Source organism: Sapajus apella, unplaced genomic scaffold (assembly GCF_009761245.1).
Source record: "Sapajus apella isolate SASKATOON/1434 unplaced genomic scaffold, GSC_monkey_1.0 scaffold11, whole genome shotgun sequence".
Lineage (NCBI taxonomy): Eukaryota > Metazoa > Chordata > Mammalia > Primates > Cebidae > Sapajus > Sapajus apella.
The window spans coordinates 10,364,188-10,387,557 of NW_022436951.1; the positions used below are offsets into that span (position 1 = coordinate 10,364,188).

The window sequence follows — 23,370 nt, forward strand, 5'->3', positions numbered from 1 at the left end:
CAGGATACCAGCTTCTAAGGCAGCAGCTGCATTAGCGTCAGTCAGCATTAAGTGTCCATCCTCCACCATTTCCCTGGTTAAATTTCATCTCTTGCACTCTTTGGATCATTAGCAGCAATATCCATCTGTGCCAAAGCAGAGTTAGTTCTTTTTCTGTTTACTGCCAAGAGCTCCTAGATTTAAAGGAGTAGGAAGAGGGGGAACTACAGAACACACCAGATAAAAAGCAGTTAAATCGGCTGGGTGTGGTGGCCCATGTCTCTACTGCCAACACTTGCGGAGGCCGAGGCGGGCGCATCACTTGCGGTCAGGAGTTTGATACCAGCCTGGCCAGCATGGTGAAACCCTCTCTCTACTAAAAATACAAAAATTAGCGAGGCATGGTGGTGCATGCCTGTAACCCTAGCTATCTGGGAGGCTGAGGGAGGAGAATGGCTTGAACCTGGGAGACCGAGGTTGCAGTGAGCTGAGATGGAGCCATTGCACTCCATCCTGGGGGACTGAGCGAGACTCCAACTCGGAAAAAAAAAAGGCAGTAAAATCACATGATCAATGAAAAAAATTATTTTGATCTCCATGCAACAAAGTATTATTGTCATATTTACCTTGAAAGTTGACATCTCAAATTATCAAGACTGACTTAAATTCACAACTCTTACAACAAAGTAACTCTGCCATAGGACGCACTGTACATTTCAACCCGAATAAAGCGTCACAGGAAGGAAATAGCAGTATGGTCTTTCCATCATGTAAGCTTACATGAAACTTTTTTGAGGAAAAAACATTTCCTCAAAGGTTTTCATGGACCTCCTTTTTTTTCCCCCCATGTACCTAATTTCTGCATAAATCAATAAAAGCTTTTTACAGCACCCATACATCTATTGGAAATAGAAACTCAGAAGCTAAATGAAGCAGAAAATGCTTGATTAACGATGAGAGCTGATTTTATAAAACATGCTGCAGAGATACTGGCCCTCAAAGGAGAATCTCTAGGCTTCTACTTGCCAGTGATCGCATTTCTTTATTAAATTACTGTGAGTGGATCAAGGTTTCTTATAATTCTGTAGGATTTACCTGCAGTCTATACACAATCAAATTAGAACTCTAGCCACACAGCTCTACCACACGACTTATCTTGATGAGGTTGGCCGCATTTTGCCACAGGGGGTGGGTACAACAGGGAGTGCTGGGAAAGTCAGACTTTGCTGTACATGATTGAGTCTCATCTCATCAAGGAACTGAGGAGCATCAGAACATGTACGTAGGAACTATTTCCCTTTTTTCCCGTCGACATAATGCTATTTTTTTCTGTTCATAAAATTACTAGTTGTTCATTACAAATTCACTCATTTATTCATTCAAATAGTTATTGAATGCCTACTACAAGCTAGGCACTGTTCTAAGCATTTGGGGACACAGCAGTGAACCAAGATTCCCATCTTTGTGGAGATTAGAATCTAGTGGGGGCAAACAGACAAATGACACACCTATTAAAGCAAGCATCTAATTATAAGGTGTGTTAGAAAGTGAGACGTTCTGGCTGGGTGTGGTGGCTCACGCCTTCAATCCCAGCACTTTGGGAGGCTGAGGCAGGTAGATCACGAGGTCAGGAGTTTGAGACCAGCCTGGCCAACACGGTGAAACCCTGTCTCTACTAAAAATACAAAAATGAGGCAGGCGCAGTGGCGGGCACCTGTAGTCCCAGCTGCTTAGGAGGCTGCGACAGCAGAATTGCTTGAACCCAGGAGACAGAGATTGCAGTGAGCCGAGATGACACCACTGCACTCCAGCCTGGCAATAGAGTGAGACTCCATCTCATTTAAAAAAAAAAAAACAAAAAAACAACAAAAAAACCATGAGATGTGCTATAAGAAATAGAAAACACTGAGAAGGCCCGGCGCAGTGGCTCACCTCTGTAATCCCAGCACTTTGGGAGACCGAGGTGAGTGGATCACTTGAGCTCATGAGTTTCAGATCAGCCTGGGCAACATAGTGAGACCCCATCTCTACAAAAAATACAAAAATTAGGCAGGTGCGGTGGTGCACCTGTGGTCCTAGCTACCTGGGTGGCTGAGGCTGGAGAATCGCTTGATCCCAGGAGGCAGAGGCTGCAGTGAACCAAGATCGCACCATTGCACTCCAGCCTGGGCGATGGGATTGAAACCCTAAACAAAACACTGAACAGCCTAAAGGTCTCCAATATGCCAAGGGTTGAAAGTCAGGTTGAAATTTTAAATTCTGCAGTTACAGTAGCCCCACTGGGAAGAATACACTGAACAAAGACTTGAAGATGACAAAGAGTTGGCCGTGCAGCTACCTGGGAGAGGAGTGTTCCAGACAGAGGGAACAGCCAGCGCCCAAGTGGTAAACTGGAAACACACCTGCTGTGTCGGAGGAACAGCGAGGAGGCCTTTGTGGCTGAAAACGAGCAAGTGAGGAGCAATAGGAGATGAGATCGGAGAGATAATAGAGACCCGTTTACAGAAGGACTTGTAGTAGGCTCTTGTTAAACACTTTCAGGCAAACTGTGGAGCTGCTGAGTTTTAAGCAGAAAAGTAATGTGAAATGTATTGTTTTAATATGACCCCTTTGCTGCTGTGTTGAGAAGAGACTGTGGTTGGGAGGTCAGAAGCAGAGAGACCAGAGAGAACAACATCCACAGGAATTCCCATGAGAGAAAAGGTGGCAACGGTAAGAAATGGCCAGAATCATTATTAATTATGAAGGGAGAGACAACAGCTTTTGCGTTTTGATTGGATATGGGATGTGAGATGTCGAGATGGTACTATGGTTTGAATGTATGTGTCCCTCCAAAATCCCAGTGTTGGAACTTAAACCCTAATGTGATAGCATTAAGAGGTGAGGCATTTAAGATGTAATTATATCATGGGGCCAGTGGCCTCAGGAATGGGGTTAGCTACCTGGTGAAAGGGCTGGAGGAACTAGCAGGGCCTCTTCTGCTCTTCCATTCTTCCTACTATAAAAGGACACAGCGTTTATCCCCTCTGGAGGATGCAGCAACAAGGCGTCATCTTGGAAGCAGAGACCACACCCTTACTACATACCAACCTTGCTAGCGCCTTGGACTTCCCAGCCTCCAGAACCGTGAGATATAAGTTTTCATGAATGACCCGACCTGTGGCATTTCTGTTACAGCAGCACAAATGGACTGAGACAGGTAGTGTCTAGGTATCTGAGCGCCTGAAAGGATGAAATGAGCAGTCATCACCTGAGGCTGTAGAGCAGCTTTCTGGAGAAGGGTCTATCTGACTTACTCTGAATGCACAGATCTATTCAGAAGTTCTGGACACCCTGAGTTTGAGATGCTCATGTGGGAGTTGTACAGGCAGCTGGATGTCTGAATCTTGATTTGGGGGCAGCAGATTGGTCCGGAGATAAAAGTGTTTAGTGTGAAAAATGTCAGCATGTTGTTGGTGAAGTCTCCTGAAGATAAATCCCTTTAGGGGGGATTTCCTAGGTCAGAGGACTTGCTGGGTCATAAGCATATTCAAATTCTTTCCTATGTACTGTTGGTCTGTCCTTTAGCAAGAAGGTGACAATTTAGAATCCCACCAGTGGTGTCTTAGAAAACCCATCTGTTCCTGAATATTGTCACTCTTTTTCTTTTCTTTTTTTTTTTGGAGATGGAGTCTCACTCTGTTACCCAGGCTGGAGTGCAGTGGCATGATGTCAGCTTACTGCAACCTCCACCTCCCAGGTTCAAGTGATTCTCCTGCCTCAGCCTCCCAAGAAGCTGGTATTACAGGCGTTGCCCCCTCACCCCCTCCACCCCTGATTAATTTCTGTACTTTTAGTAGAGACGAGGTTTTACCATGTTGGCCAGGCTGGTCTTGAACTCCTGACCTCAAGTGATCTGCCCACCTCAGCCTCCCAAAGTGCTGGGATTTCAGGCATGAGCCACCGTGCCCCTGCTCTTGTCACTCTTTATAATCCTTGCCAATTTAACAATCAAAAGCTACCTCATCTTACTTCAAATCCATTAAGTCAGTGATGACTAGTGAAGTCAAAATTCTTAGTAGTCATTTGTCTTGAGAATTGCCCTTTGTAAAAATCCTTAGTCTATGTACCCTTATGTACCAGCACAGTGGCACCACAAAAAATGCTGGTCCTTCTATTAAAATTAAAAAAAAAAAAAATTCTTTAAAAGATGACTTTACTGAGGCATATCTTACATATATGATTAATCCATTTCCAATGTATAATTCAATGATTTTTAGGAAATTTACCAAGTTGTGTGGCCATATCACAAATCAATTTAGGACATTTTCATCTCCCCAATAAGATCCCTCATGTCCATTTTATGGGAAATGCCCATTTGAATCCCAGCCACCACGTTCTATCTCTAGAGGTCTACCTTTTCTTGACATTTCATATAAAGGAAATTATACAGTAAGTGGTCTTCTGTCTTATTTAAAAGTGACTCCTTTACAATAAGTCCTTAGTCACCAGACTTTAACTCTTCTGCATCTTCTCTGCCATTTATCCCCTACAAATTCTCAATTTGTGAGAACATGTCCTTTTTTTTTTTTTTTCCAAGGGGGGCCTTGTTCTGTCACCCAGTCTGGAGTGCAGTGGCGTGATCTTGGCTCACTGCAACCTCCGCCTCCCAGGCTCCCGCCATCCCCCCACCTCAGCCTCTTGAGTAGCTGGGACTATAGGCATGCACCACCATGCCTAGCTAATTTTTTGTATTTTTGGTAGAGACAGGGAGTCACCATATTGCCCAGGTTTGTCTTAATGTCCTGAGCTCAAGCAATCTGCCCACCTTGGACTCCCAAAGCGCAGAGATGACAGACATGAGCCGTCGTGCCTGGATGAACATGTCCTTCTGGTGATACCTTTTCCACTTTGCCCCCCATTACCCTGGAGAGAGAGACCTCACAGCCCTGCTAGCTCTCACACATCCCTTCCCCTCACACCGGTCCAGTATCTACCATTCCATCTAGTTTAGGTCATGAATCCCTGGTGGCCCCTTCCACCTCCAAAGCTTGCTCATGGGACCCCACTTCAGTGGAGAAAGCATCCTCTCCCATTTGGCCTCCTATGTTATTTCCACTGTTCCAATGTCACAAACTAACTCTACTTTGTCATCACACAACCAAGTCATTCCTCATTAACAAATGTTCCAAACACGGCTGAAGTCATAGTATACGGTGTTTTAGTTTTTGTCTATCCAGGCTGCTGTAACAAATTACCACAGACTGGATGGCTTATAAAAGCAGAAATTTATTTCTCATAGCTCCATAGGCTGAAAGTCTAAGATCAAGGCACAGCAGATCTGATGTCTGGTGAGGACCCACGTCCCAGTTCATAGTGGAGTCTTCTTGTTTTGTCTTCACATGGTGGATGAAGGAGCTCTCTGGAGTCTCTTTTTTGTTGTTTGTGTGACAGTCTCTCACTCTGTGGCCCAGGCTGGAATGCAGTGGCACGATCTCAGCTCATGGCAGCCTCTGCCTCCTGGGTTCAATGCATTCTCCCACGTCAGCCTCCCAAGTAGCTGGGACTACAGACACACACCACCACACCTGGCTAATTTTCACATTTTTAGTAGAGATGGGGTTTTGCCATATTGGCCAGGCTGGTAACAAACTGGAGTCTCTTTATAAGTGTAGTAAACAGATTAGATCATGAAGGTACCACCTTCAAGATCTAATCACTTCCCCAAGGCCTCACCTCCAAAATACTTTCACAGGGGGATTAGATGTCAATATGTGAATTTTGGGTGGAAAGAACATTCAGTCTATAGAATCGTATATGCTAATATGTTCATGTTACTATGCAATCACATCAACTCCATTTTATTTTTTACTTTCTCTATGTATTTGTGGCCAAATCTCTTCTCTACTTTTGTGGCCTGGCACATGTGCTAATAAGCTTCCAAACCTCCCCGTTCCCTGCTCCCTGGACCAGCCAAAAACATGTATTTCCTAACAGAGGGGGGCTTTGCTATGACTTGTCCTTCATAGCTGAAGACTGGCCAGAGCTGAGAAACAGAAAATCCAGGGCATCCTCCCCGAGTTTCCAGCCCTGCCAGGTGCACTGCCCCGGGCAATTCCTGCGCTTCTCACACACAGCAGTGCCCTTAGCCTTGCCTTGGAAGAGGCTACTATCAATGCCCAGGGATAACTAAAGGCAGAGTGAGAATCAGAAACTATGTCTGATGTATCTTCTAACCTCAGGGCCACCATAGGCCGAAAACTGTGTCAAAGGCCTGGCGCGGTGGCTCAAGTCTGTAATCCCAGCACTTTGGAGACGGGTGGATCATGAGGTCAGGAGATCGAGACCATCCTGGCTAACACGGTGAAACACCATCTCTACTAAAAATACAAAAATTAGCTGGGCATGGTGGTGTGTGCCTGTAGTCCCAGCTACTTGGGAAGCTGAGGCAGGAGAATCGCTTGAACCCGGGAGGTAGAAGTTACGGTAAGCCAAGATCGTGCCACTGCACTCCAGCCTGGGCGACAGAGGGAGACTGCACCTCAAAAAAAAAAAAAGTGTCAAAGATGACCTAAGGGCCGAGTTGCACACTTCCCCTGCCCATCTCCCATGTTCCTCCACTGTGAGAGCTGCTGGCACATCTGCCGTTTCTGCCTGGCTTTCCCCAAACCAGCCAAATCCAACAGGTCACAAACGGCCAGTAAGTCACCCTCAAGCCCGCTGAGCACAGCATTCAAAGGCGGCCTCGCCTTCCCTTCCTCAGAGGCGACTCTAAAAGATGGGAGATTCCCATGGGCCCACGTACCTCAGAAGGCACTTGATGCTTCTCACACACGAATTCAAACACTGACGGCACATCTGTCCCCTCCAGTTCCCTCCCCTTTCAAGTGGATCCAGCTCCATCTTGAAACAATTTCCCCAGATCGCCTCAATTCTTCCCGGCATCGCTCCATTGGCTGGGCTGGAGCTGGCCTCCACCTCGTGCCAAGCCTGGTTTCACTTATGTCAAAACAGCTTCCATCAAAATCGTGGGCTGCTTTTCCGAAGTTATTTCACAGTTTTGAAGTAAGCAGAGAAAAGATATTCAAGAAATTGCAAAAATGACTAACCCCATCAACATATTCTGGCTAAGGCCAGGCGCTGTTCTCCTGAACCTCTTCTTTGCAGCCTGGAGGACTTTTGAAGATCTGATTTTCTCCTTTCTTTTCAGAGGTTCTGTGGCAGGCTGGCTGGGCCGGCCAAGTGCCCTAATCTATGATGGCTCACACCGACTGGCTTGCTAAGTTCTGTGACCGTCCTCCCCAAGCAAAGGGTACTCCTTAGAAGCCGAATTCGTTGGGTATTTTCCCTGTGGTTCATCTGTCTTCACCATCCTTCGAATTCTTCCTCTTGGTTTATAAGACTTTGATTACAAGAAAATTAAACCATCAGAACCCTGGCCTAGAAAAACAGATAAGCCATGTCTTTCCAGACGTTGACAGAGCAACTTTTAAGTCTTGGATTCTGATCAGTGCACTCTTCATGTGTCTACTGACAGCTGGAGCTGTGACGGGTTCAATCTCTCTGTGACCCCTGGTTCTCAGTTATATTCAGACAGGAAAATGCAGAGGCATTTGAATTTATCTACTGGGATTTAATTTTAAAATAATGGTAAGTGAAGCATTAAGGAAACCCTAAATTGTTGGAGGCACAAACACAAATGTTGAAAATGCAAAGCTTGCTTTTAATGGTATGTTTATTTTAAAAGTTCCAAAAACTAATGTGGGTTTTAAAAAAAGATATGGCACAGGTACAATGTTAACTACAGTAACTAGAGGCTGTGCGATGCGTTAACTGCACACACACATCACCTCAGTTCAATCTAAAACAACCCTGCCAATGGAGAATTGATAATCTGTCTTTTAGAGGTGAGAAAACGGAGATTTAAAGAGATTAACTTGCACAAGGTCAGAAAGCTGGTGAAGGGTAGAGCTGGGATTCAACTCTGCCTCTGCCTGATTCCCAAAAATACCCTTAACATGACCTTGGGACTCCCTGTGGCAAAGGCCCATCTTAATGCTGCTCATCATGACCAGGTTTAGATGAGAAAGGGCTGCAGCTTCAAACAGCCCAAGGAGGACTCGCCCTACCTTAACTTCATAACAGATTGCACTTTAAGTGTTTTGTTTTGTTTTTTTTTTAAGATGAAGTTTTGCTCTTGTTGCTCAGGCTGGAGTGCAATGGCTTGATCCAGGCTCACTGCAACCTCTGCCTCCTGGGTTCAAGCGATTCTCCTGCCTCAGTCCCCTGAGTAGCTGGGATTACAGGTGCATGCACCACCACACCTGATTAATTTTTTGTATTTTTCAGCAGAGATGGGGTTTCACCATGTTGGCCAGGCTGGTCTCAAACTCCTGACCTCAGGTGATTCGCCTGCCTCGGCCTCCCAAAGTGCTGGGATTACAGGCATGAGCCACCATGCCCAGCTGCACTTTGAGTGTTAACACCCAAAATATGTCCCATACCCGTAAGAAAAAGGCCTAGGGAAAACAGGATATCCTCAGGCAAACCCACAGGGTGGGGATCAGGTGAGGTGGTTTCTAAGGGTGTGGAGGAATTTGCCAACTGCCTCATTCCATCTCTCAATTATAAGCTTGAGTGAGTTCCCAAGAATCCTAGACAAATGGAATCAATACTTGCTCAGATTACCTAGAATCAGAGGACTAAGTAACTAACCTGGCTCCCAGCCCAGCCAAGGCCAAACTAAAGGACACACACAGGACATGCCCCTCTGATCTTGGCCTCTCTTATCAGGGGTGCTGATGCTCAGCCATGTTAGTGGAGAAACCAAACTCTGTAAAATATTTTCTTCTGAGCCAGTAGGAGTGACCACGGCCCAGGGATCAGTCTCAAGAGGTCCTGAGAAAGTGTGGGGGGTCAGGATACACTTTGGTTTTATACATTTTAGGGAGTCAGGAATTAGACATAACATCATAAATCAATACATGGAAAGGCTGGGCACAGTGGCTCATACCTGTAATCCCAACACTTTGGGAGGTTCAGGTGGGCAGATTATTTGAGGCCAGGAGTTCAAGGCCAGCCTGGCCAACATTGTGAAACCCCATCTCTACTAAAAATACTTCTACCCGGGTATAGTGGCATGTGCCTGTGGTCCCAGCTACTCTGGAGGCTGAGGCAGGAGAAACATTTGAGCCTGGGAGGCAGAGGTTGCAGTGAGCTGCAATTGAGCCACTACACTCCAGCCTGGGTGACAGAGTGAGACTCTGTTTAAAAAAAAAAAAAAAGAAAAAAAAAAAAGCCAGGCATGGTGACTCACACCTGTAATCTCAACACTCTGGGAGGCCGAGGCAGATGGATCACCTGAGGACAGGAGCTGAAACAAGCCTGGCCAACATGGCAAGACCCCCTCTCTGCTAAAAAAATAGCCCGGGTGTGGTGGCTTATGCCTGTAATCCCATCACTTTGGGAGGCCAAGGAGGTCAGATCACCTGAGGTCAGGAGTTCCACAGCCATGTCTGGAAAAAGGGGTCTCTGGAAAAATCAAGTTCATGGGAACAGGCAGAGAGTCAGAGATAGACTCAAACTCAAGTGCTGGAAAGCCGGGGCAAATGTACCTTAGAGACAGAGCTCCTGTTGGCCCCTTGAGGCAGAGGTATTGTGAGGGCTGGGTGGGCCTAAGTCTTTGCACTGAGAAGGATGGGGGTGTGTGCGGGCACACTTGGGTGTTGGGCATTGGTGGATTGAGCTAGTGTAGACATTAAGCACAGAGTGGAGCTAACTGCAAACCACAGTCTTCTGCCAGAGAGAGATGAGGCAGATGTTTCTCAAAACACAGACCGCCAGGTGTGGAGGCTCACCCTATAATCCCAGCACCTTAGGAGGCTAAGGCTAGCGGATCCCTTTGTCAGGAGTTTGAAATGAGCCTGGCCAACATGCTAAAACCCCATCTCTACTAAAAATACAAAAATTAGCAGGGCATGGTGGCAGGCAACTGTAATCCCAGCTATTCAGGAGGCTGAAACCGGAGAATTGCTTAAACCCAGGAGGCTCAGGGTGCAGTGAGCCAAGTTTGCACCACTGCACTCCAGCCTGGGCGACAGAGCGAGCCTCCAACTCAAAAGAAAAAAAAAACACAGACCAACAATGGACTCTTGTTCCACTTCCCCGTCTATCAGCTAGAGTCTGACCCTCAACTCCCAGGGCAACTGAACGCCTTCTGGCCTGACCTGAACTCCGAGGATGTTCCCAGAGGCCCTGGAATTGCCTCAAGGCTCCAGGTGGAGCCTGGGAGGCTGCCCAACCCAGCCAGGCTGTGAGATCAGCTGACCCCTGAATATTCTGTAAAACATGCAGGCTAGGCTACTCCACAAATAAATCAGATGCAGGTGTGTGCGTGGACAGCCCCCGCCTCTCCCAGCACTCGCCTTGTTCTGGCCTACCAGTCAGAACAGCTGCTCTCTTTTCTCCATTTGTCATAAATATTTGGGCAAAAGCCCTTCCTTTTGGTTTATCTGCCTCCTTTAAAAAGAAAAAATCAAGTTTTTCCCTTTCCTGAGGCAGGAGTTTCAAAAGCTTGGTTGTGGTAATATTAAATGCTTATTTATTTTGTTTATTCATTTTTGAGATGGAGTCTAGCTGTGTCGCCCAGGCTGGAGTGCAGTGGCGCAATCCTGGCTCACTGCAACCTCTGCCTTCCAGGTTCAAGCAAGTCTCTGCCTCAATCTCCCGAGTAGCTGAGATTACAGCTGCCTGCCACCATGCCCGGCTAATTTTTCTGTATTTTTAGCAGAGACGGGGTTTCATCATATTGGCCAGGTTGGTCTTGAACTGCTGACCTTGTGATCCACCTGCCTCAGCCTCCCAAAGTGCTAGGATTACCGGCGTGAGCCACTGTGCCCCCCTAAATGTTTAAACATTTTACAATGCCATTGGTCAGTCAACATTGTGATGGTTTTTCAATGTCAAGAGAAGGTCTCTGCAGACATAAAACTCCAGCTCTGGGAGAAAATGCCCATAGCATGAATAGCTGGGGCTCTGTTCTTGTCTGGCCTGACTTCAGTGGTACGAGCAGGGATGGGCATCTGAGCTACAAACGTGTTTTAGAGTACTAGGAAGTCACTTCATTACCAAGTGTTCTCAGCAGGAAGCAGCTGGCACACGGCGCACACTGGGCTCGGAACCCTCCTATTTAGAGCAAACGGAAAGCATCCAAAAACAAAGTCAAAGCCAGGGGCTGCGTGGAAAAACAAACACCGAGAAAAATTATTTCTTGAACTGCACACCAGGAAGAGTGTGATCTGGAAGAATCTGGAAAGGGACAGAAACAAAAGCATTTGAACAGAGGCGTTCCCCCAATCTCTGGGTGGGGTAGCGGGGAGACCCTGATGAGAGTTTCCACTGTGGCCCTTTTCCCTCGAGACTCACAAATACTTTTCACACTCACAGGGGCATCCCTCGTTCTAGCTCCCAGGCTGGGGTGCGAACCACACACCTTTTCCATGCAGACTGGAGCTCTATGCGGGTGGCAGCAGTCCTGGTTCAGGACTTGAGACACACAACTCACCAGATGCTGAACGGGATCAAAATGGGCTCCAGGGGAGGCCCGGGACACGGCAATGCCAGGGACAGAGCCGCACTCAGCCACGGGGCTCTTGATCTTAACACTTGACACCCTCACTCTCTGCAGACATCTCCTAAGACACTCCTTGCGGCCCTTTGAGACCAGCTCTTCTGGCCTGCTGAGACTGTCAGGTGAGATTTATTTATTTTCCCTCCCTGTCCAACTGCCCCAAAGAATTTACATGTTGGCACCACCTGTTCTCAAAAGGGACAGCTTCCAGGTACTTTGGCTTTGAGCAAAAAGAGAGGAGTTAAAGGAAAGGCTGCTAAGTCAGAAATGACTTTAAGGAAAGAGAAGACACACAGGCAGATCCGTGGAAAATGTCAACACTGTTTCTTAGAAAAGAGCTGAAACAAGAGGTTCTTTAAATCATCAGGCACAAAGTTTATAAGGTCCAATTTTATTGGGAACATCTTCAAAACACAAATGTGTGACTAAGTCCAAAGGGCCCGTACAAGGCTCTTTCGTACAGCTGAAGTTTCAAATCAAAGACTATGGATACCTTATCTAAAGAAAATTTGTTTTTAGGCCAGGCATGGTGGCTCACACCTGCAATCCCAGCACTTTGGGAGGCCCGAGGCAGGTGGATCACAAGGTCAGGAGTTCGAGACCAGCCTGGCCAATATGATGAAATTAGCTAGGCGTGGTGGCAGGTGCCTGTAATCCCAGCTACTCGGGAGGCTGAGGCAGGAGAACTGCTTGAACCTGGAAGGCGGAGGTTGCAGTGAACCGAGATTGCACCACTGCACTCCAGCCTGGGCAACAAGAGCAAAACTTCATCTCAGAACAACAACAAAAAGAATTATACAAATTTGTTAACTAAATTATGCTTTATATAAAATATGATAGCATAAAATATTAAAGTAAAATGTTCAAAAGATATAAATTTACATAAATTTTAAAACAACAGTAATTATATGAAGAATGCTTCAACAGAAGCCTGGGTTCCTTCAGCAGCTTATAAAAGGGGGACTGGCTTGCTTTGGGGGTAGATGTGGATAGGAAGGTTCTCCTTAGGAAGTGGTTGGTGACCCCGCAGGAATTAGCTAAGCTGCGAGGAGGTGGAGGCACCGGTTCTGGGTGGTAGAGAGGAGAGTGGGCTAGGACTATGAATTCTAACTCTGCCTCCAACTGGAAAGGGAGCAGTAGAAAGCATGTCCACCTGGAACCTCAGAATGTAACCTTATTTGGAAACAGAATCTTTGCAGATATAATTAGTTAAGGATCAAGATGAGATCATCCTGGATTTGGGCAGCCACTAAATCCAATGAGTGTATCTTGATAAGAGACAGAAAAGGACACACAGAGACACAGGAAAAGGTGAGTGAAGATGGAGGTAGAGATTGAGGGGACGTGTCTACAAGCCGAGAAACGCCAGGATTGCCTCCAACCACCAGACACTGAGAGAGGCATGGTGAAGTGGCTTTCTCCCTCAAAGCCTCCAGAAGGAACCAACCTTGATGACCACTTGATTTCAGACTTCAAGTCTCCAGAACTGTGAGAAAATAGTTTCTGTGGCTTTAGGCCATCCAATTTGTGGTGCTTTGCTATCGCCGTCCTAGAAAAGTAACACACCCTTCTCCCTCCATTTGGATTTTCCAAGCTTTGGTGACTCTTGAACTTTCACAATAGGCTGGGTGCGGTGGCTCACACCTGTAATCCCAGCACTTTGGGAAGCCGAGGTGGGCAGATCATCTGAGATTGGGAGTTCAAGACCAACCTGGCCAACATGGTAAAACCCTGTTTCTACTAAAAATACAAAAATTATCAGGGAGTGGCGGCGCGCACCTGTAGTCCCAGCTACTTGGGAGGTTGAGGCAGGAGAACTGCTCGAACCTGAGAGGCAGAGGTTGCAGTGAGCCGAGATCATGAGACTGTACTCCAGCCTGGGCAACAGAGACTCCATCTCAAAAACAAAACAGAACAAAACAAATTCTGATTGGATGAATCTAACTTGAAGGTCTGGCGGAGGTCATCTTGAGGAGAACACAGAGAATCGTCACTGTTATGCTCATTAATTTGAATCATCAGTGTCCATTAAGACTTTTGTCCAACCAACAGTTCTCTTAAAGGAATAATAAACTAAGATGTTATGATACCAAGCTGGAGAAACCACTTAAGGCCACAGAATGGGCAACCCCTGATCTCCAGAGGCCAGAGCTGCTCACCTGAAGGTGAACTGGGTATCCGGGTCATAACATGAACTGTTCTCCCACTTAGTCCTGGCTTCGGATTCTCAAACCTTTCTGTTTCTGAGGGAAAATGTTTAAGCAATTATTTTCTGATTTTCAGTAATACATGTGAAGATGACTCACTCATAACATACAAATGTTACCTTGGTCCGCCCGGTAACATCCCAGGCACAGGTTGTGATGTGCAGCCTCCTGTCCAAGTGGGGGATCTTGTGCTAGAATTAAATTCCTAGGGGAACCACTGTGTGATTGGCGCTGTCCTCCTGGGCCAAGGAGCCAATAGGCATTAAGTGTGTTGTCATTTCAGCCTGTCTCCTCACAACACACTGCAGAGATATTACTAGTTTTGAGACAGAGCCTCGCTCTGTTGCCCAGGCTAGAGTGCAGTGGCACAATCTCAGCTCACTGTAACTTTTGCCTCCCACGTTCAAGAGATTATCCTCATTCAGACTCCCGAGTCACTGGGACTACAGGCACGTGCCACCATGCCTGGCTAATTTTTTGTATTTTTAGTAGAGATGGGGTTTCACCACGTTAGCCAGGATGGTCTCAATCTCCTGACCTCGTGATCTGCCCGCCTCAGCCTCCCAAAGTGCTGGGATTACAGGAGTGAGCCACGGCGCCCAGGCTGCAGAGATTATTTTTCAAAAAGGTAAACAGAGCCAGGCATGGTAGCTTGTGCCCACAGTCCCAACTACTCAGGAGGCTGAGGTGGAAGAAATCCCAGAGCCCAAGAGTTACAAGCTGCTGAAGATCATCTTGAGGAGAACACGGAAAATCAGAACTGTTAATGCTCCTCGTTCATTTGACTCATCAATGCTCCTTATACCTTCTGTCTTAACCAGTGATCTCCTAGGGGTACAGGAAACCAAGAGGTTACAGGAGTGCGAGGCTATGGTGAGGTATGATCGTGCCACTGCACTTTAGCCTGGGTGACAAGGAAAGACACCATCTCTAAAACAAGAAATAAAAATAAAAGGCAAACAAGCCCAGTGGAGATTTCAAAGTCATCTACCCATGCTTCGCGCAGGCTGCTAAAGGAACCTAAGCTTTGGGAGGAAATCAGTTTCTTCTTTGTCCTTTCCTTTACCCATACTTGCCAAGTTAGCAGAGCACATGTTTTAACTTGGTAGCAATTCCTTCCCACTCCCTTCCCCATACCTCTAGGCATGTTGTCAGCCTCGCGGGGACAGACACGGTAGGTAACAGAATCAAATACTTCAGGCATCTGCACTGCCCAACGTCACCTAAAAGGTCTTGTGAAGGGAGGCCTCCCCATTCATATCTTCCTTGAGACAAGCCCATGTTTCTAAAGGGTGCCCTCATCTAACAGGGCTAACTTCCCGTCCTTATACAGTGAGGTTTGGATTTGCTACTCCTGGTCCTGTATGTAGGGGAAAGTGGGAGAAAGGTCAAGAGTAGTGCTAGACAAGGCGTATCCGTGGAGGGATAAAAAATCAATTGGAACTGCAGGAGTTACACACTTGTTTCATGCCCTGATTGCTGTTAATACTGTACTACTTTGTTATGTCTGTTTTTTTTTTTTTTTTTAATTTTCTTTAGAGAGTCTCTGTTGCCCAGGCTGGAGAGCAGTGGCATGACCTCAGCTCACTGCAACCTCCGCCTCCTGGGTTCAAGTGATTCTCATGCCTCAGCCTTCCAAGTAGCTGGGATTATAGGCACCTGCCACCATGGCTAATTTTTTTTTTTTGTACTTTTAGTAGAGATGGGGTTTCACCATGTTGGCCAGGCTGATCTCAAACTCCTGACCTCAAGTGATCTGCCTACCTTGGCCTCCCAAACTGCTGGGAGTATACCACTGCGTCTGGCCTGTTGTTATATTTATCTCTTATGAAAGTCACTATTGGGATTAGTGTCACCACCATAATCTGACCACTATAAGCTTGTGCAATACATAAGGAAGATGTGGTCATCACCAGTGTTTAACTGACAACACTCAGGAATGGAGATGAAGAAGCTTCACTGAGCATATCTAGACCTCTGGCACAGGGCTCCTTCCTCCCCTTGTGGAGAGGGACAAGAGATGGTGAAGCTGCCATTTGAGGAAGTCGCTGGCCTCTGCTCAGAAAGATCTTCCAGATTTCTCCCTGAGTCACAAGGGCATGAGATTGAGTAGGGAGTGGGCTGGGTGAGACCCAGCAGTGTATCGGACAGAAGGCAGGTTTGGAAGCTTGGTAAAACTGGGGCTGAAGCCATGTACTGTCCCTTACCAGTGGAGTGACCTTAAGCAAATAGTGTATTTTTTTTCTTTTTTGGTGTATTGTTATATCTTTTCCCTGCTTTATTAAGGGATAACTGATTTATAAAATTTAATTAATAAAAATTTTTATTTCATTTTTTAAATAGAGATGAGATCTCACGATATTGGCCAGGTTGGTCTTGAATTCTTGGCCTAAAGCAATCCTCCTGCATTGGCCTACCAAAGTGCTGGGATTACAGGCATGAACCCCTGAGCCTGGCAAAGGGATAACTGATAAACAAATATTGTATACAATTACAGTATACAACATAACTTTTTTTTTGAGACAAGTCTCACTTTGTCACCCAGGCTGGAGTGCAATGGCGCAATCTCAGCTCACTGTAATCTCGGCTCACTGTAATCTCGGCTCACTGCTGCAATCTCTGCCTCCCGGGTTCAAGCAATTCTCCTGCCTCAGCCTCCTGAGTAGCTGGGATTACAGGCACATGTCATTACGCCCGGCTAAATTTTGTATTTTTGGTAGAGATGGGGCTTCACCATGTTGGTCAGGCTGGTCTCGAACTCTTGACCTCATGATCCACCCACCTCAGCCTCCCAAAGTGCTGGAATCACAGGCATGAGCCACTGTGCCTGGACCAAATGTGATGTTTTGATACATGTAAACACTGTGAAATGATTAAATCAGGCTAATTAACACATTTATCACCTCACATACTTCTAATTTTTCAATAGAGAGAATATTTCGGACCTATAATAATTTTCAAGAATACAATACATTCTTAGCTGTAGTCATCATGCTGTACTACGAATCTTTAGAACTTCATCATCGTAACTGAAACTTTGCACTTCTCGACCAACATCTCCCCACACCCCGCCAACTCCCACCCAGGCCCTGGCAGCCTCCACTTTTCTCTCTGCTTCTGTGAGTTCAACTTTTTAGATTCCATATATAAATGTGATTGTGTAGCATTTGCCCTTCTGTGCCTGGCTTATTTCACTTAATATAATGTCATCTAGGTTCATCTATGTTACAAATGGCAGGACTTCCTTCTTTTGAAAGGCTGAATAGATTTTATTCCATTGTGCATATATATCGAATTTTGTTTATCCAGTCATCCATTGATGGACACGTAGGTCAATTTCATATCCTGGCTATTGTAAATGCTGCTGCAATGAATCAGAGAGTGCAGATGTCTCTTCTACACGCTCATTTTACTTCCAATTTCTTGGATTACAATTGTTTCAATAGACTATTATTCTTTGCATTTCTGTGATATCTGGTGTGATATCTCTTCTTTCATTACAATTTTAAGTCTCCTCTTAATAAACTTTATCTTTTCAAAAAAAAAAAAAAAAACACTTAATTTCTTTTTTAATTTTTTTTTTTTTTTTTTTTGAGGCGGAGTCTTGCTCTGTTGCCCAGGCTAGAGTGCAGTGGTGTGATTTTGGCTCACCGCAACCTCCACCTTGAGGGTTTAAGCAATTCTCCCGCCTCAGCCTCCCAAGTAGCTGGGATTACAGGCATCTGCCACTGTGTCCAGCTAATTTTTCTATTTTTAGTAGAGACAGTGTTTCACCATGTTGGCCAGCTGGTCTTGAACTCCTGACCTTGTGATCCACCCGCCTCGGCCTCCCAAAGTGCAGGGATTACGCGCCCCACCTTCTGTTGTTTTTCTGTTGTTTTACTTCTATTGTTTTTCACCCAACACTGGTGCACCTAAACACATAAAGCAAATATTAACAGAACGGAAGAAAGAAATAAGCAGCAATATAGTTGGAGATTTCAATACCCCACTTTCAACAACGGATAAATCAAAGGAAACACTGGACTTGCTTGAACAGCACTATGGAGCAAATGGACCTAGCAGACATATATCTAGAACATTTCATCCAACAGCAGCAGAATACGTTTTTTCATGTGCACGTGGGACATTCTCCAGGATAGATAGGATGGACTACAAATGAAGTCTTAACAAATGAAGATTGAAATCACATCAAGTATCTTTTCCAACCACAATAGTATAAAACTACAAATAATACGAAGAAAATGGAAGAACTCACAAATACATGGAAATTTAATACTACATTCCTGAACAATCAATGGGTCAAAGAATCAAAAGGGAAATTTAAGAAGTATCTTGAGAAAAATGAAAATGGAAACACAACATACCCAAACATATGGGACATGGCAAAAGCAATTCTAAGAGGGAAGTTCATAGCAATAAATGCCTACATTAAGAAAAAAGAAAGATTGCAAATAAACACCTTTTGCATGTATGTCTGTGTGTGTATATGTGAGACAGAGTGGCACTCTGTCACCAGGCTGGAGTGCAATGGCATGGTCTTGGCTTACTACAACCTCGGCCTCCCAAGTTCAAGCGATTCTCTGGCATCAGCCTCCTGAGTAGCTGGGATTATAGGCACCTGCCACCACACCTGGCTAATTTTTGTATTTTTAGTAGAGACGGGGTTTCACTATGTTGCCAGACTGGTCTCGAACTCCTGACCTCATGATCCGCCTGCCTCAGCCTCCCAAAATACTGGGATTACAAGTGTGAGCCGTGGCACCCGGACACAACCTAAATTTGATCTGAAAGAACTAAGGGGGAAGAAAAAAAGAACAAAGCCCAAAGTTAGCAGAAGGAAGAAAATAATAAAGATCAAAGAAAGATAAATAAGAGACTAGAGAAACACCACCAAGGGCCAGGCTCAGTGGCTGGCACCTATAATCCCAGCACTCTGGGAGGCCGAAGCGGTCAGATCACCTGAGGTCGGGAGTTCAAGACCAGCCTAGCTAACATGGTAAAATCCCGTCTCTACTAAAAATACAAAAATTAGCCAGGCATGGTGGCACATGCCTGTAATCCCAGCTACCCAGGAGGCTGAGGCAGGATAATTGCTATAACCCAAGAAGTGGAGGATGCAGTGAGACAAGATCGCACCACTGCACTCAAGTCTAGGCAACAGAGTGAGATTCCATCTCAGAAAAAAAGAAAAAAAAAAAAAAAAAAGAAAAGATGAAGGCCAACCACCATCCTTCTTTTCTTGCCAACCTTCTAATCTAGCATTCTAGAGGGTTGCACGTGAATCACCCCAATGGCAGTGTGTATGCTCAACCAGAAAGAAGCCCATTTCAAAAAAGAAAGAGGACAGGGAAAGTTTTCAGCAACATCTGTATCCCACTATCGGCTCCTTGACCCACTTCTTCCCAGCTCTTAGAGACAGATCCTCTCTAGAAGTTCCACAGGGCACAGGGCTTGGGGGTCCAGTGCCCAGCCCCAGCAGGCATACAATTACACTCAATTTGGCAAGTGAGAGAAACTTTCAAATTGTTGCCTAGTGGTTTTTTTTTTTTTTTGAGACGGAGGTTCGCTCTTGCTCTTGTTACCCAGGCTGGAGTGCAATGGCGCGATCTCGGCTCACCGCAACCTCCGCCTCCTGGGTTCAGGCAATTCTCCTGCCTCAGCCTCCTGAGTAGCTGGGATTACAGGCACGCACCACCATGCCCAGCTAATTTTTTGTATTTTTTTTAGTAGAGACGGGGTTTCACCATGTTGACCAGGATGGTCTCGATCTCTTGACCTCGTGATCCACCCGCCTCGGCCTCCCAAAGTGCTGGGATTACAGGCGTGAGCCACCGCGCCCGGCTGCCTAGTGGTTTTTATGTGAACACAATGTCAGACAAGGCTGTGCACACCTTGAAGAGGGTTCATGGTCCTTTTGTAACCTTGTGTCTCTGACTCTTCCAAAGCCACCCGTCACAATGCATTTCACAATATAATTAAATCTTTCACCATCTGCACTGAGCAGTAATGAGGAATGGTAGAAAAATGCAGGTTATCAACAACAAAAACAACAAAGAGGCAATGCTATTCAAACCATAAGAAACCTTTATAAAATCACATTTAGACATGAAGACACATTTTCTAAATATAAATCACTGTGAGGAAAGCAGTTTAAAAATAATAGCTTCTGTAATTTATAAGTGTTTACCTCGGTTTATGTACTATGGCAAGAACGTTGAGGAAATCATGCAATCAGTAAATATATTCTTGTAAAAAGAAACAAAAGCTTCATGTGGTAGTGAAGTGGACAGCGTCAAATGTCCAAGTTACCCCTTCACACCACGCGCAAAACCAGTCCTGTAACTTTTTTCTTTTTAAGATACAGGGACAGTGTCTCACTCTGTCACCCGGGCTGGAAGGGCAGTGGCACAATCACATCGCACTATAACCTTGAACTCCTGAACTCAAGCAATCCTTCTGCCTCAGCCTCCAGAACAGCTAGGACTACAAGCTAGAGATACTGTGCCTGGCTAATTAAAAATAAAAATATATATTATATATTTTAAATTTTAAATTATGTAATTTAATTAAAATATATATATAAAAGATATATTTACATATGACATATATTATATATATATAAACGATATATCGCTCGGCATGGGTACCTCAAATATACATATATATATAAAATCTAACATATATATATATAAAATCTAATATATATTAGAGACAGGGTCTTGCTATTGTTGCCCAGGCTGATCTTGAACTCAAATCCCCCCGTCTTGGCCTCCTAAAGTGTTGGGATTATAGGTGAGAGCCACCATGCCAGGTCTCAACTTTTATTTTTTGTGATGTGTAAGCACAGATCGGTTTAATTTATCTTCTTCTCTTTCATGACTTCCTGCACCGATAGTCTTATTTCAGGAGGCTTAACCACTCTAGATAATAAAAATATTCTCCTGTTTTCTTCTAATATTTTCACAGATTTTTTATGTTTAGCTCTTTTTATCTCATCTGGAATTTTGTGAGTAGGATTTAAGATAGGCTCTAACTTTATACTTTTTTCCTAAAGTTTTAGACAATTATTTCAATAAAATTTACTAAAGAGACTGTCTCTTTTTTTTTTTTTTTTGAGACGGAGTTTTGCTCTTGGTGCCCAGGCTGGAGTACAGTGGCGCAATCTCGGCTCACCACAACCTCTGCCTCCTGGGTTCAAGCAATTCTCCTGCCTCAGCCTCCCAAGGAGCTGGGATTATAGGCATGGGCCTATACCCGGCTAATTTTGTATTTTTAGTAGAGACCGGGTTTCTCCATGTTGGTCAGACTGGTCTTGAACTCCCTACCTCAGGTGATCTGCCCACCTCGGCCTCCCAAAGTGCTGGAATTACCACCGTGCCTGGCTTTAAACAGACTCTTTTCTTCCGCTTTTGAAATACAGGTACTTCCTTTTCATATATAAAATTTCTGGTCATATAATGGCCAATTTAGGACTCCCTATTCTGTTCCACTGGTCTATGTGGCAGTTCCTATGCCACACTCTTTTAATTACTAGAACTTTAAAGTACAGTTTGCTCTCTGGTGAGAACCCCTCTTTATTCTTCTTTTTCTTTTGCTTTTTTTTGAGGAAGTGACTCGCTCTGTCTTGCCCATGCTGGAGTGCAGTGACACGATCATGACTCACTGCAGCCTCACTTCCCAGGTTTGAGTGATTTTCCTGTCTCAGCTTCCCAATTAGCTGGGACTACAGGTGTGTACCACCAACCTGGCTTATTTTGTATTTTTAGTAGAGACAGGGTTTCACCATGTTGGCCAAGCTGGTCTCAAACTCCTGACCTCAGGTGACCCACCTGCCTTGGCCTCCCAAAGTTCTGGGATTACAGGTGTGAGCTGCCATGCTTGGCTTATTCTTATTTTTCAAAGATTTCTTAGGTATTCACTCATTTTCCCCTCTTTTATATAAATTTTAGTTCATCTGTTCAAGTTCCAAATAAATTCTTTTCAGATTTGATGGAAACTGTATTTATTTATAGATCGAAAGGAAGACAGCAGAATCTGGTATCCTTAAAAGAATGCCTGCTGGGTCCATTTATTAGCTATAGGAACTATGGTTGTAGATAACATAATCCCAGCAACTCTTCTTTACTTAAAGATGCAGTAAGTTAAGGTTGGCCCCATTAAAAAGCAAACAAGTAATTCACTTAGCCAGCTCTAGTGGTCAGTTTTGAATCTTTAGAGTAAATCTTTATGCTGTAATCAGCATCCCACAAGTTTTCAACTGAGGTTCTGAAATCCAAGATTTTCTTCTAATGTTGTTTTTACCAGATAATAAATCAAAGATATATAGAGATTATATATTCAGACATTCCCATCACATAATTATTTCAAATCACTCTCTGCTATGATATCCCTTTCTCCACTCTAACCTGAATTTCAGAATGCAGTGTTTACGACATACCTCTTGGCGTGGATATCTCAAAATCATTACCACAGACAGTGGAACAAGTCCAAGGTTAAACTGAGAACAGCACTTAAGAGTTTTTAAATTCTGGCATCCCTGTTTATATAATAATTACAATTTAATAAAGAAGACATAAAATAGTGACAGATTTTCTTTAGATACTGACCAGATCTTTTTCTTTTCTTTTCTTTTCTTTTTTGAGACAGAGTCTCGCTCTGTGTCCAGGCTGGAGTGCAGTGGCACAATATTGGCTCACTGCAACCTGCGCCTCCTGGGTTCAAGCGATTCTTCTGCCTCAGCCTCCTGAGCAGCTGGCACTATAGGCATGTACCATCACACCCAGCTAATTTCTGTATGTGTGTGTGTGTGTGTGTGTCTGTGTGTGTGTGTGTGTGTGTGTGTGTGTGTGTGTGTGTGTGTATATATATAATTTTTTTTTTTTTTTTAAGTAGGGATGGGGTTTCACCATGTTGGCCAGATGGTCTCGATCTCTTGACCTCGTGATCCACCTGCCTTGGCCTCCCCTAGTGCTGGGATTACAGGTGTGAGCCACTATACCCAGCCCCAAACTTTCTTTAAATAGAACTAACAAAAACCAAAAAGGTTTAAAGTTGTTTCAAAGTGTAATGGGAGAGAGAAAAAGATCTGTGTTCAAAATAGACAAAAATCTAAGACAAAAACAAAAAATAGACAAAAATCTAGTGCTGATGCTTGCGGGCAGAGAAAAAGAAAACATAATCTTTTCCAAATACTTTAGTTTTCAAACTTTTTTCCAAAGCTTTAGGAGATGACAATCTAGAATGACTGGAGTACAGTGGTCACATACAAGAGCAAAAGTTTCTTTGCCCAATTCACCATATTTTTCTAAGAGGAGAGAAGGGGCACAAAACCTCTTTCATGAGATGCTACACGGACCTCTACCTGATGTAACGGGACGTTCTAAGAGCAGACAAACCAGCTGTGGTGCATGTATACGAAGGAATACTATTCAGCAATGAGAACGAATGGATTCTCACACCTGAAACAACATGGATGACTCAAATACATTATGCTAAGTGAAAGAGGATTCCAAAAAAAGAGAGAAACGGCCAACAGAAAGCCAATCACACGGAGCTGCAGGGTGGGAGTTGGAG

General features: G+C 44.7%; 1 protein-coding gene across 9 annotated transcripts in view; it reads right to left on the reverse strand.

The window, feature by feature from the left end:
* PDZD2 (PDZ domain containing 2) overlaps positions 1 to 23,370 on the reverse strand; it is a 466,872-nt gene that overhangs the window by 135,816 nt on the left and 307,686 nt on the right. Inside the window, exon 1 of one of the 9 annotated variants that reach the window (XM_032279031.1) lies at positions 3,276 to 3,624. The exons of the other annotated variants lie outside the window; for them this stretch is intronic. Coding sequence (XP_032134922.1) covers positions 3,276 to 3,427 — 152 coding nt within the window. The 5' untranslated portion in view covers positions 3,428 to 3,624. Of the gene's footprint in view, positions 1 to 3,275; positions 3,625 to 23,370 lie in introns of those variants that run through there. 9 annotated transcript variants of the gene reach the window in all.